Source organism: Hylobates moloch, unplaced genomic scaffold, assembly GCF_009828535.3.
Source record: "Hylobates moloch isolate HMO894 unplaced genomic scaffold, HMol_V3 SCAFFOLD_1, whole genome shotgun sequence".
Lineage (NCBI taxonomy): Eukaryota > Metazoa > Chordata > Mammalia > Primates > Hylobatidae > Hylobates > Hylobates moloch.
In genome coordinates, this window is record NW_026652276.1 from 153,873,236 (window position 1) to 153,888,483 (window position 15,248).

The 15,248-nt window shown below is 36.3% G+C and overlaps 1 protein-coding gene across 1 annotated transcript in view; it reads left to right on the forward strand.

The window, feature by feature from the left end:
• The window catches only part of AGMO (alkylglycerol monooxygenase), a 345,679-nt gene that overhangs the window by 155,247 nt on the left and 175,184 nt on the right, over positions 1 to 15,248 (forward strand). The window contains 3 exon segments of the mRNA XM_032753455.1: positions 10,401 to 10,467; positions 13,282 to 13,347; positions 13,438 to 13,517. Of these exon segments, the coding sequence (XP_032609346.1) occupies positions 10,401 to 10,467; positions 13,282 to 13,347; positions 13,438 to 13,517 (213 nt within the window).

The following is a 15,248-nucleotide window of genomic DNA, read 5'->3' on the forward strand; positions in this document are numbered from 1 at the left end:
AGTGAGTTTTAGAAAGAGTCAGAAGTATGGAGCTTGTACCATAAGACTGTAGATTGGAGGTTTGGACATGGATTGCTTAACCTTTCAGTTTTTCAGTTGCCTTCTTTTCAAATAATGTTATTATTACTCATACTAGCATGATTCCATTTATCACTGGATGCCTAAATCTGTAAATATAAAATGATGTTACATAAGAATGAAGTTTGAGATTGTTAAACCTATAAATGTTTCCAGTTTTTCTTCTGTAAATTTACTCCAGGTTGTTTAAAAATAACAAAATAACCTATTCTCCTATGAGAGAACTTGTTTAACAGTTACTTGTATTCATTTTTCCAATTAGAAACCAAAAGTGTTATTCAAAAGATATGCTGAAACAAATTCAAATAAAATGCTAGCTTGTCCTGCTCTTGTCTTTTTGTTTGAGGAATAATGTAATCATAAGTGACAAGAATCAGCCTTCAAGATAATTTATTATAAACGCAATCCTTTAAAACTTTTCTTTATTGTATAAACATAACCTAGTCCCATTCTTCATTAAAACTAAGCCTTTAACTCTTTATCCCCGTGGTATGGATTCATCAGAAATTTACTCCCTATGAAGCTCTTTATGATCCCAACAGTCCTGATTCCTCCAGATTGTTTTATTTCCAAACTATAAATATTGTTTTTTCACTCCTTAGTGTGGAAATTCAGCTACCTCCATATTACATGCTTACTGAAGTAGAAAACTGCCTAATCAAACAGGAAAACATTTGGCCGTGAATAAATCAGCATTTGTCCAGCATTTCAAAGTGTGAAACTAGGCAGACAAGCACATATCCTAAGAGTTCTGCTTTCTCTTCCTTCCCTGTGGATAAATCAGAGGCTAATATGGCCGCCGCTACCATCTGTCTAAATACTTGTGTGGTTGTCTTGAATTAACACAGCAGAAATAGTGGAAGAAGTAATTAAGATTTTAGTTTTACATTTCATCACCAGATGCTCTATAATATAAATGTATCCATAAACGTTCAAGTTGATTAAGCTCGTAACAAGTAAAACGATAAGTGTTTAAAGATCAACTAATTCAGAACAAGAAACTATTTTAATATGTTGACTTACAGTGTTCATGGATTTTATTCTTTTTCTAAAACTTTAAATGAGAATTGCTGTAGACTTTATTGATAGTATAAAAGCATATTTTTATGTATATTCAAACAATAAATGCTGACGTCATTTATTCTACCTTTAAATTAATAAATAGATAAATTAGTAGACATTAAAATGTAATTTCCATTGTTTCACTCTATGACCTCTTGAAAGATCGTACTGCAGTACCTTGTACTCAATAAATAACCAGAGAATAAATGAAACCCATACAGATTCTTTCAATTTCTGTACAATCAGTTGAAGAAATTTAGGAGCAAGAAAGAATAATCTAAACTCTCTTCAGGAATAACCAATGAGAGTATTTGCAAAGCTGCACTACAGGAAACTAAATAAAAGCACACATTTACACTAAAAGTAATTTTCAGCTTGAGACTTGGAAAGGGAACCCATTTTGCTTCTTACTAGACAATGCTTTTGCCAGTTATAAGTTCAAATTGATTATAAATTCAAATATCTCTACTGTGAAATAGTAATTGAAAAATAAAGAAAAATGAGTGATTTTTTTCATCAGTCCCAAGAGAAAACAAAATTATGTGGAAAAGGTAATTTGTTTGTAAAATCTTTTTTTTCTGATATAGTTAAAACTTTTCATTGAAAGGTCCATTGGAGTGTAAATTTCCTGCAGGCAATGCTTGTGTATTACATTTCTTTTTACTTTTAAAACCTAGTGAAGTCCCTAGAAACTCAATAAATATTTGCAGAATAAATGAACTGGCTGACAAGAGACTTCTTGCTCTCTTGTTATGCAAATAGCTTTGAGTAAGAGATTCTGATAAGAATTTATAAGTACAGGTTTTAATGCTCTGAAATAGATTATTGGTAGTGTTGATAGAAAACCCTTATTGGTAGTTTGGTACTTAAAACAGTAATTGTTCAGCATTTGAATATATATTTAATATTTAGTACATATGATAAATATACTTAATAAGTTTAAATATATGACTATAATACATAATATTTGTGCCCTTCAGGTTTTCCATCTGCAAATGAGAATAAATATGGGAATATCTTATTGAAGGAACACAGAAATATTTATTACTACACACTTTTTAGATAAGTATGCGTGAGCCTATAGTGAATATTTATAAAGATCTTTCCAAATAAATTTTTGTACATATGCACACACACGTTTAGATAGATAAGATAGATGGATACAGATAGATAGATGAAAGAATAAATGAACAAAAAGAGAAGAAGAGAGAGAAAAAAAATAAAAGAAGAGGAGGAGGAACAGAAGTGAGGTATGGGAGAAGAAAATTGGCCAGGAAAAAGCCAAGTAATTATGGCGTACATATTAGTTCATTTAATTTTAGACTTGGCTTACACTGAATCGTCACTAATTTACCTGAAAATTAATCTCTAAAAATTGTCATTTTCAAACTTCATTTTAAGCATATCTTTCTCAGCTGAATCTAACATGACAAAGATTTTCATATCAGATAATAAATGTATGAGAGGCTGGCTTAGTATTTCCCTTAAATACTGACGGCAGTGATTAAGGAGACCCACAGTGGTCTGGGCTCCGCTGGAACATCATTCATGCATGACGCTGTAACGAAAAGTCTTGGCTAGTTATAATCACTGTTGTCACTCTAACCTATGCTCATCTAAATGCAGACATTTATCCTGCTATGGAGATTTCATTTCACTTCACCCAAACCCAGTCATTCCTCAGCATTTAGCATATCATTTTGCACATGCATGTTTATAAAGAGGGTTCTGTAAAACACACGCTTTTTAGGATATATTTTCCCTATTATGATTTTTCCCTCTCAGATAAGAATCATAAATATTTGTAAGCATCTTTTATTTGGGATGAACTTTACAATTAACCATAGATGCATGCCTTCTTTCTGAAAAGTAAGTGGTTATAAATATTCCTATGACTTTTCAATAACATATTCTAGTATTTTAGTATCCATTTGCAGATGTAAAAATTGAATAATAGAAATATTATGTGACATTCCCAATATTTGGAAAGTCTCTTCTCCAACCTCAATAGTCAGAATGAGGTAAGAGGAGGCAAATTTCCAAGCAATTCAAACAAACAAAATTATTTGTTTTGAACAAACTGAATATTTTTGATGAAGATAAGTCTTGTTCTCTAACTAAAATCACCAGTTAATTGCATCTCTACTTTTAACCAAGCCACAAAAATCTAACTAGTCAATGTTTGCCAATCAAATGAATCAAGAGAAATAACTATGAATTATATAGAATGGAATAAGTTAACTGTATACAAAATAATTTCAGACAGGACATTTATTTAGAATATTTATTTTGATGCTTTGTAGAATTCAACTCTAAAGTATTTTTCAATTTAAATGGGAAACACACAAGACACAGAATTACATTTTTTAGGTAATGTAAGGTAGTGAGAAAACTTCTGAAAATTGTATCATGAAAAAAATTGTGATCAGAGTAAGCGTTTAATTAATTTATCACATGTAGATAGATTATCAATTTCCATAGGAAAATTATTTCAGACTGGTCAGCTAGATACAATGGGAGTTTCATTAACCTTTTAGGTCTCTACGTTACTCAACTTAATGTGTGAGTGCAGGGTAGGGCGGGTCATAAGGATTCTCAAAAGAAATTTCATAATCACTTTTCCATCTCTGGCTACTTTCATTTGAAACTGAAGCTCTCATAAAACTGAACTCAGATAACATAAAAATAATTTATGGCACTCACTTGCCAATGATCACCAGAATTTAATCACCTCATTATCCAGTTTTACAGTTCCTTGCTCTGTGATTTTCTGTTTGTTCTGTTTGTTTATTTGTTTGTTTGTTTTGGCTCCTTCATTTTAGCTTTTTATCTTAACTTGCCCAACTCACTTGATCAAAGATCATGCTTGGACTTTCATTCCTGGCTTCAAACTCCAAGAGCTCCAGACTCACGCTTTGCCTCTGGTCCTGGTAATGACCACCACACTCACTCCCTACGACATCCCTCTCACCAACTCCCAGATTAGAACACAGAAATTATACAGTGTTTTCCTCCTGAACAGTAAAGGTCTGGAGCACAGAAAGACACTCATACCCACAAAACAGAATTCTTCAACTTCAGCACTATTGACATTTTGCACCAGATAATTCTTATTATGGGGACTTGTCCTATTCATTGTGGAATGTTTAACAGCACTAAACCCACCACTGCTCACTAGATGCCAGTAGCACTTTTCCCAGTTATGACAACTAAAATTATCTCCAAACATTGCCAAAATTGCCTGGGGGGGTGGTAATCACCCTAATTTGAGAACCGCTGCTATAAAGAAATAAGTATGAGAGGAGTAAGGGGGATTTATCTATTGAATATACTATTGTCAAACAATCACGATGTGTAAGCAATGTTGTATGTGACCTGAGAGACACAGAGAATGGTAAGGCACAATTTTTATCCTCATGAAATTTGTAATATAGTATGAGAAATGAAAACAAGTAACTAGCACACAGAACTGGAAGACATGAGAATTAATGATCTCTCAATATGCATTCAGAGAAAGGAAAAAGAACTCTCATTGGAAAAATCAAGAAGAGTGCTTGGAGAATTGGTCTTGAAAAGAAAGCAGGATTCCAAATGTTAAGATAGAAGGTTAAGGTCTTAGTCGGAGAAGAAAGAGAACATTAGAAATCACTATCCAGAAAGAATGTGAACAGCTTTGGACTCTGAAAGTTTTGGACATTGGTTCATTACAAGGAGTCTTTTTATTTGGCTTCATTTTATTTTTGGTCAGGGGAAATGACATAATGAGATAACGATGGTCTCATGGCTCCCTCTTCTCTTGCTTTTATATTTAACTCTTCTTCCCCACTTTCACCAGAGATTGGAGAGGAAGAAATGAGGAGTTTGTGATCATTCCAAGAAATTGTCCAGAGCATTTTTGTTGAATGAAAGTGAATCATCATGGAGCTTACTGTTACAAAATTGTTATTTGTATTATTTATATATTTATAATTTGTTACTATACAAATAAAATAGCTTAAGAAATAGTCTGAAAAATTTAACAATTTTAAGAAATGTGCCCCCCCAAAATGTTTTAAGTTTCTGTGAAGTTTGGGTGAGAAATTAGCACTCAGGTTTTACTGATCTGTAAACTGACAACACAATATAACTAAGAAAGGCAAAGGAAATAACCTAGTCAACTCTGTTTAGGACATTGGCTCTTAAAGCTTTACGAACTCATGTTTCCTTTTCAGTATATAATAGAAATTCTAGAATTTCTCCCCAGAAAAATACCTTAGGTGCTTATTTATAAAATTTCATCTAAAACTTCAGGGTTTTCCTGACTTTCTGAACCCCTTCACGGCCCTTCTAGGCATCCATAGTTCTCAAGTTATAAGATCAAGAAAAAACAAGTTACAGAATACAATATTTAGAGCATTGCTTCAGAGACCAAAGGGGCATCAAAAATTCCTAAAATACCATATGGGGAGGTTTAGAAGCTGAAATCCCTGGGATCTTTATAAATACCTGGCATCATTTTAACTAATATGAAATATAAAAGGAATTAATTATCATTTTCTATTAAAGTTCTAAAAGTTTAAATCATTTTTATTCAATGGAAAATTGCTGTACGTCTTAAAAACAGTGTAATAGATAAGTAGAAAGATTCATGAGCTGAAATCGGAAAGGCTTTAGGGCTTATTCCAAGCTGATTAAACTTAAACTAGTAGTTTAACCTCTCGGAGTTTCAGTTTTATGGGTTTTTTTAAAGAATGAAGTATTGGACTATGTTATATTGAAGCCCTCTGTATGTCCTAAGATTTGATAATTTAAATAAACCCATCTATGTCTAAAAAATTAACACAAATAACTTCTAAAAATGAGAATTGCTACAATTATTCCCAGAGTAACATATTTTCAGGAAGTGATTCAAAGCTAGATGTTGTCGAATTGCCAAATGCCTGAATTTGCAAAAAATAGGCAATAATTAAGTCGTTATGCTCAACCCTTATTAAATATTAATGAATTCTCCATGACTTTGAATTGGAAGAGTTTTTTACATGAGAGGTTCTGACTGGGCTGTCGGAATGATGAATCATCTCTCACTCAGAGGTGGTCTTCCCCAGCTCCAAGGTACTCATAGGCACTACCAGGAAATTTTATCTGTGGTTGACTGTGTTGTACTTGGCTTTTAACTATTTTTTTAAAAACGAACTTTCAATATTGATATCACCGTGCTTTCGCCTGCAGGAGCAAAAGATTTTCACTGCAATAAAGAGCTTGACATTAAAAAAAAATAGTGCACTCAGCCAAGGCTCCAATCATCTGCATGCACTCACCATTTGTGTGGCTTTACATCTGGCTGCACACACGCCAGGGCCTAGGATCAGAAATGCATCTGGGGAGCAGAAGCTGGTCAGTGTAGTCCTCTCCACCCACATTTGTTGTTTGTTTTTGTAACTCATGTTAGGCACCAAAGAGACAAACAAGGGTAAAATGGTTTTCTCCTTTCCCATCTGGTTCTCTGTCGTAGATGCAAAGCCCAACCAAGGCATCAGATTTCAATGTCCTGACTGCTGAGGATCCCCACTTTCTTGTTCTCTACTCTTCACCATTTTTCTTAACAAATAGTTTTTCACCAAGTAGAAAGCAATGTAGTCCAATAAAATACAGGGTTATTTATCTGTACCTTCTTCCCAATTCCTGGTTATTAACAGTGTATGCTTTACTTCATAGGAATGTATTCTCTTATAAGAGCTATATATTCACAGTATTTTAAACACCTGAAATTAAAAATACAGATAATCTTTGGTGTATAAACGAGCTCCATTGTATGAATTAATCAAAAGTTCTGCTGTTTGGAGGTCAAAATATATCTCTCATGGAAATAACTTTAAAAATAGTGGATAGCACCCCAGATTAGAAAAAAGAAAGAGAAAGACAGACAGGGAGAGGTGGGGAGAAAAGGAAGAAGGGATGAAGAAAGAAGGAAAGAGGAAAGGAAGGTAGGTAGTGAGAGGTAACAACGTGCTAGCAGCCCCTGCTGGCTCTCGGCGTCTTCTTGGCCTCGGCGTCTGCTCTGGCCGCGCTCGAGGAGCCCTTCAGCCCGCCGCTGCGCTGTGGGGGCCCCTCTGTGGGGCTGGCCGAGGCCGGAGCCGGCTCCCTCTGCTTCCGAGGAGGTGTGGAGGGCGAGAAAGGTGCGGGAGCCGGGGCTGCGCGAGGCGCTCGCGGGCCGGCGCGGATTCCGGGTGGGTGCGGGTTCGGTGGGCCGCGCACTAGGCGCGGCCAGCCGGCGCCTGCTGGGCTTGATCAGTGTCTGGGTCCCATGCGCGGACCGCCATTCCCTCTTCGCGGGGTCGTAGGCCACGATGGCGGGTCTGCGTCTCTTTCTCGCTTCCCCTCTTTTCCCCTTGGTTGTCTGGGAGAGCTCCCTCTGGGCTGCGGGAGTGCCCAGGATAGGTGCCGCAAAGTTCCCTGGCGGGTGCCAGTGAGAGGTGAAGCCAGGAGCTTCTGGGACCGGTGGGGACTTGGAGCACTTTTGTGTAGCTAAAGGATTGTAAACGCACCAATCAGCAGTCTATGTCTAGCTAAACGTTTGTAAATGCACACCAATTAGCACTCAGTCGCTGGCTAATCAGGTGGGGGGACTTGAAGAACATTTCTGTCCAGCTAAAGGATTCCAAACGCACTAATCAGCACTCAGTGTCTAGCTAAAGGTTTGTAAACGCACCACTCAGCACTCTATCAAAATGGACCAATCAGCTCTCTGTAAAACGGACCAATCAGCTCCCTGTAAGATGGACCAATCAGCTCTCTGTAAAATGGACCAATCAGCTCTCTGTAAAATGGGCCAATCAGCAGGATGGGGGGCGGCGCCGGATAAGGGAATAAAAGCAGGCCACCGGAGCAAGCAGCTGCAGGCTGCTGAAGTCCTTTTCCACGTTGTGGGAGCTTTGTTGTTTTGCTTTTTGCAGTATACGTATTGCTGCTGCTCGTTCTTTGGGTCCCTGCTGCGTTTATGAGCTGTAATGCTCACCGGGAAGGTGTGCAGCTTCACTTTTCAAGCCAGCAAGATTACTTGAACCCTCGAAACTCACGACGAGCCACTTTTATGAACTGTAACACTCACTGCGAAGATCTGCAGCTGTACTCCTGAAGCCAGCGAGACCAGGAACCCACCTGGAGGAAGAAACTCCAGACACATCGGAAGGAACAACTCCAGACGAGCTGCCCTTAAGAACTGTAGCACTCACCGCGAGGGTCCGCGGGACCTCGTTCTTGAAGTCAGCGAGGCCAAGAACCCACCAATTCTGGACGAGGGAGGGCTAAATTGACATATAAAACAAGGTATACAGTCTTCTGCATGCAAATATTTCTGTCCGTTCTGAAATGGAAAGTGGAAATCCCTTAGCAGCTGGGCAACAGGGAGAGCGACAAGAACTCTTTCAGGTGGGTAAACAATGTGCCTAATAGGGAGATGATGATGATGGCTTCTGTCCCAGAGAAGGATCCGCATTGACATGTGGCAACATTGCCACAGCTTCCATTTTAAGAGGGTACGTGATGCCACAAGCTGAGGATGTGGTCACCCCACCTATTCACATTTATTGAGCAACTGTAAATTGGGTGTTTTAATGTCAGATTGCCAAAAAACAAACCCTGCTAGATAAAGAGTTTTGAATTAGAGATATGTCAGAGACTTAGGCAATTTAAATTATTTTCAATTGGATTAGTGAGGACTTATGGACGTTGCTAGCAGTTCTGTTTAAATTTTTTCAAACATTCGTAAAATTAGAATAACAATAAATTTATATATCGCCATCATTTTGTTTCAAAACTCAAGATTTTGATTCATTTGCATCAGTTGTCCTTTGTTTCTTTGTTTTTTCATTGCCAAAATATTTCATAGCAAAATCTGGATCCACTGTCGTGTATATTTCAGTTATACAACGCTAAACAAATGCATTTTCTAACAAAATGATAATGCCATTATAACTCCCAATGAAAATATTTTTTCCTATTAGTACCCTGTTTATGATAAATTTTTCTTTATTGTCTATAAAATGTCTTTTATGTTAGGTTTGTTCAAATCAATATCTAAAGGTGCACACCTTAAATTTAGTTATGTATCTTAAATATTTTTTATCTTAAGCAGTCCCATCTCTATTTCTTCCCGCAACACTGACTTATCAAATTCATATCAATGTCATAATTGTCAGTGACTATTTTGCCCTTTAGCATCATTTAACTCATTTCTTTATTCCTCATATGTCCTCCAAACGGAAGCTAACCCTAAAAGTGAGTCATGTCTTAAAATATCACAATGTATTGATTTTTGTCATTGGTAGGCTCTAATAAATCAGTTTAGATTGTGAATAAAGAAAAGTAAAATATCTTGGTATCTGCCATGGTTGGTGGAAGATCTCAAATTGTCCAATATTATTCATATAACATACCAAATGTCTTACATCTGGGCTGCTGTACTTTTTTCATGACACCTACCTGGTTTCTATGATTTTTAGAATTTATAAACTCAGAACTAGGGAATTCTTACTAAGGAATGTGAGAATTAGGCACCAGATATTGAAGTAACTTTAATTGTGAAAAAAGGCCCTTTTACATATTTGACTTTGAATTGTGCCTCTAAGATGTAATGATAGACGATGCCTCTAAAGGTAAGAGATGATTTAGGATTCTATTTGAATAAGTAGGATCACCTTAATGCAGTAGATTACTGATGCAATAGTCATTGCTGCATGGCTGATTTACAGGGTGAAACAACTCCAGAGATCATAACAGTGTTTTCACTCTCCTAGTTATACCCTGCTCCCATAAATAAAGCTATAGTTGGACGGCAAAAACTATAATGCAACGTGAAATCTTAGGGAAATGTGCCTTGGTGATAGTAGTGTGTAATACAGTGACATTCATAATCCTCAGAACAACATTATTATGTAGATATGTTACTATTTCCATTTTAAAGATGAGAAAACTGAGATATGAAAACCTAGTCATTTCCCGAGGATCACACAGTAGTAAGTGGAGGTTCTTGGAGCTGAACTGAAAGTCGTCTAGCTCTTAACCATGACATCATACTCACCATGCTGCCTCTCAGAATAGAGTTTTGAGATTACTATTGTCTTTATATGAATTCCAGATTTCAGAGGAACTTTTTTCCACTCTCTGATACCAACCCTGAAACTTGCAATATCTCTTAATTTATGTGAGCTTCTAATGTATTTATATACTAATACACATTTAATGATAACTATATGTATAAATATTCTTTCTGTTTTAAACAGGTCATCAATAACCTTGGTCCCTTGGAACTGATTCTTAATACTCCTAGCCATCATAGGGTTCATCATGGTAAGGAAGTTCCATTTCTTCTCTCTTTTCTTCTTCATTTCTTTAAAAATCGCATTATTATTTTCCTTAACTTCATTTAATCACAGTTTCCCAATATAGTCAGCACACATTTTACAAATAAATGTAGTTTCTTCTTTTATATCTTTGGTACAAGCCTCATCTCCAAAGTATGAACTGGTGGGGTGTGGTGGGGTAGGGGGATTTATCTATCTGACTTTTGGATTTTTCTTTCTACCTAAATCTTAGCTCCACTGTAGTAGAAAATGAGTTAACCAGCTGAGGAAATACCCATTTTATGTTTTAAAGGATTCTGTCAAAGGCTGCTCCTTGACCCAGTGCTGAAGGTCTTTCCTATCTATAGTCAGAGAGTTAGTGGTCTTGAAAACTTTTGATTTAAAGAGAGCCCAATAAATAACACTTCACCTTCCTGCCTAAGGCCTTGAACAATCTCAGTATAAGCTGCGTTTCCCTGACAAGGAGAAAATCCCAAGTGGCGAGTGCCTAAGGTTTAAAGACACCAACTTAAGTAATAACAAAAACGTATACATTGTGTACCCCAAGCCCTATATAGCAATGTGCATATCATCATTATTTGTGATAGAAAAAATAGAAAGGATTCAAATGTTTTTCAGCAGTGGAATAGATAAATTTTATATTATACAGGTAATGGAGAAGGATATAACAATGAAAATGCCCAAACCATTGCTACATGCAACGGCATGAATAAATCTCACAAACAATACTGAGAGAAGGAAGCCAGTAAAATAAATACATAAGTAAATGCTATTGTTTTGTTTTTATAAGTTTCCAGTCTTCCTCAGCAACCCTGAATCCCTGCCTTCCCAAGAAGGGCAGGTCCCTATCTTTATGGCAGGGAGCCGAGTAGAAGCACAGGCTTCCACAGAAGGAGAGAGGCCAGATCAGAGGGCACAGGCAGTTTCCTCTTCCAAACTGAACAGTCATTCTCCAACTCCAGGGAGGACAGAAAGTCCCTGAGTTATGATGGTTCGACTTCTAATTCTTCGACTTTCACAATGATGCAAATGTGATCCGTGTTCAGTAGAAACCATAACTCGAGAACCCACATAGCCGTTCTATTTTTTACTTTCGGTACCGTATTCCATAAACCATGTGAGATATTCAGCACTTTTTTATGAAATAGGCTTTGTATTACATGATTTTTGTCTAGGACTGCAGGCTGATGTAAGTGATTTGAGTGCATTTAAGGCAGGCTAGGCGAAGCTATGATGTTAAGTAGATTAGGCGTATTTAAAAGCTTTTTTTTTTTTTTGAGACGGAGTCTCGTTCTGTCGCTCGCCCAGGCTGGAGTGCAGTGGCGCGATCTGGGCTCACTGCAACCTCCGCCTCCCGGGTTCAAGCGATTCTTCTGCCTCAGCCTCCAAAATAACTGGGATTACAGGCGCTAGTCACCATGCCTAGCTAATTTTTGTATTTTTAGTAGAGACAGAGTTTCACCATGTTGGTCAGGCTGGTCTCAAACTCCTGACCTCGTGATCTGCCCGCCTTGGCCTCCCAAAGTGCTGGGATTACAGGCCTGAGTCACTGCACCCAGCCTAAAAGCATTTTTGACTTTCAATGTTTTTAAATTTAGATGGTTTATTGGGACATAATCCCTTCAAAAAAATTAAATTAAAAAATAAAAAGGAATATAAGAAGTCGAGAAGAACAAGTCCACATTACAAAATGAAACAGTTGCTACTTCCTCTTACTTCATTTTCCCATGCCCAGGCCTGCTTATATCAGGATTTCCCAACGTCAGCACTATTGACATTTTGGGACAGATACTTCTTTGTTGTGGAGGATGTTCTGTGCACTGTAGGAAATTTAGCAACCTCACTGGCCTCTAACCATTAAATGTCATTAGTATCCCCTCCCAGGTGTGGCTACCAATAATGTCTCCAGAAATTGCCAAATGTTCCTTAAGGGGCAAAATGCTTCCCTACTAATTCAGAACCATTATTTAAACCATGTATATAGCAACGGTGTCTGCATCTGTTCAGCCAATCTCTCTCTACTTTTACACTATGGGAGATTTTTCCTTGTATCCGTGCATTCAAATGTGTGGTTGCATGCATGGAAACCATGCAAAGGAATGGGAACACAGGATAGTTGAGTTTCTTGGGGTAGTGGCTTGGTTAATTAATTATTCTTTTTCTTTAGATTTACAGTCATGTGGATATCATGTCTACTTAAGTTTTATAAAAATATGAAATAAATAATGACCAGCTATTTGCATTATAATCATTTAGTGGCAGGAAAAATATATGAGTTTTGATTAAGGGTAGTTTATTTTTTACTATGGCTTTTATGATCTTAAAAAAACTAGTCAGGTGTCACTCTAAGTAGAAAATTTCCTTCCTGAAACAGATGCAGTTAAAAAGGATAGACATCCCATCAAAAGTTTAAAATAAAGACACATTTACATACATCGTTTCCTTATTTTATTTCTCATTTATAATTTTTGGTATCATTTAATTCTTAATTTTTATTCTTTAATGGTCCTTAAAAAATTATTTACATTTATTCAATTTTTATACTGAAAAATTGACAAGAAAGCTTACATATAGCTTTAAGAAAACACTTCCCCTTTTTAGTATAATTAATTGGAAAATAAAAATAAAAATTCCATTATTAGAGAATAAAATCTGATGTAAATGAGAAGACATTCCCAGGGAAATTATAACCTTATTTAAATCTGAATTTTATGAATATATTCTAAAAACAAGATGAAAGTATGTCAAAAAGCATAACTATTTTTCTGAAAAAAATATTTTCTAATATTTTGTCTCATAGGCAGAAATCGTTATTGCATAGACAAAAATTATGCTGGTGTTCTTATTATTTGGGATAGAATTTTTGGTAAGTAAAATATATTAAAATCAAAAAATTAAATCAGCTCCTTCACTTTATAGGAAGCCAAATCTCATATCCTTAATATTTATCTTCCAGGGACATTTGAAGCAGAAAATGAAAAAGTTGTATATGGCTTAACACATCCCATTAATACATTTGAACCAATCAAAGTGCAGGTAACATACTTGTTTTTTATTTTTTCTTCATTTATATCATTTCATAAATCTTATAGTTAAGAGAAAAATCAGCTGTTGAAAAGTGAAAGTATATTACACTAACCTGAAAAAAATTTTTAACTATTAAAAAATTTACAAATAATTATTGCAGAAGCAAAAGTTTGAATCAAATCAGGCAAAATGCATTTTAAAACAACTAATTTTCAAATATGTCTACGGCCTAGAATGAAAAATAAAGTGGCTTCTAAACATATCCTTTCTCAGAATGGACCTGAAATATATTCATGTATTCAGTAGGAGCAATAGTAACATGTATAATTAAGGCTGATCCCACAGTAAGAAAAATATTTGCTTCCAGGGTGCATGACTCTGGTTAGAAATTCAACGTGAGGCCTTTGCATTACTGTTCTTGGACCCAAGTGTCAGGAACTATTACAGATTGGTTAAGTCTGTGCATTACCTCACTTGCTAAGACTTGTCAGACTAGACCAGTTTTCTGTTAGACATGTGGTACTGGTTGTTCACTGGTCTCGATGGTTGGCACTAGAGAAATCAGGAATGTCTGTGAAGCTCTGATATGTCAGAGTCAGACCACCACAAATACTCCTGGGGTTAGGCACTCATAAATAAGAAAAAGATAAGAATACTTGAAAAGCTGAAGAGGTTGGTCAATGACAGCTCTGTACAGGGGACTGGTTACAACATTCGGTAAGTGAGGAAATTACTGGCTCATGTTGGGTCAGCTTTTCCAGACTACTTCGAGTTTCACTGAAAGTTGAAATAACAAAATTATTGACATCTATTGAGCTTCTACTATGTGCACTGCTAATAGCTAACAGCACAGCAGAAAAATATTTAACGTAGCTATTACTAAATCCTTATAAAGTAGTGGCTCTTTCCATTCCCATTTTCTGTTGGAGGAAACCAAGGTTCCCAGAATTTAAATAATTGACCCAAAGTTAGAAAACTTGTTAGCTGTAAACTTAACTAAGGTGGGTTGAAAGCTAAGCTCAAGATTTGCTTAACTCAATTTAACCTATTCGCTGTGCTGCCTCTTTACATAAAAGGCCTTAACAAATTGCCTTCAGTTGTTCAGTGAAAGGCATTTTAATCTCGTACACCAAAAGAAGAAAGGTGGTTATCTCTCTTCTTTCTTCTCAACTATATGGCATTTCTCTCTGTGTCTCTATCTTGATTAAACTTACTAAGAATATGATAACATCTCAGGAGAATATAAGCAAATATTTTGGATCCTTTCTTATTAATAATAAGCTTTGTGTAAATAAAACCAATTGAGAAATAGTACATTGAAAGCTCTCTTTTCTTCATATAGGAGTTGTCTCCTTATTGCAGTCATTAAAAAAGAGATAGACACCTTCATCTCTATCCTCCAGGGGCAGAGCTTTGCAAACTTAATGTGTATGTTAATCAGAGGATCCTACTGAAATGCAGATTCTGTTCAGTAGTTCTGTGGTCTGGTCCAAGATCCTGTGTTTCTAAACAAGCCCCTATATGATGCCAGTGCTGCCAGTTGATGGGTGATTTCTTTCAGAAGCAAGGCTTTGGGAGTGTACAATCTTGCTGAGGAAAAGGGCGTTTATAATTGAGACAGAATGAGAAAGTGAATATTAAATATAGTAAGAGCTGCACACGTAGTGGAATGATTAGTATTTTGAGAGGAACGGTGGTCAGAAAATCACAGGTATTTATGGACAGCTGCTGAAACTGTGT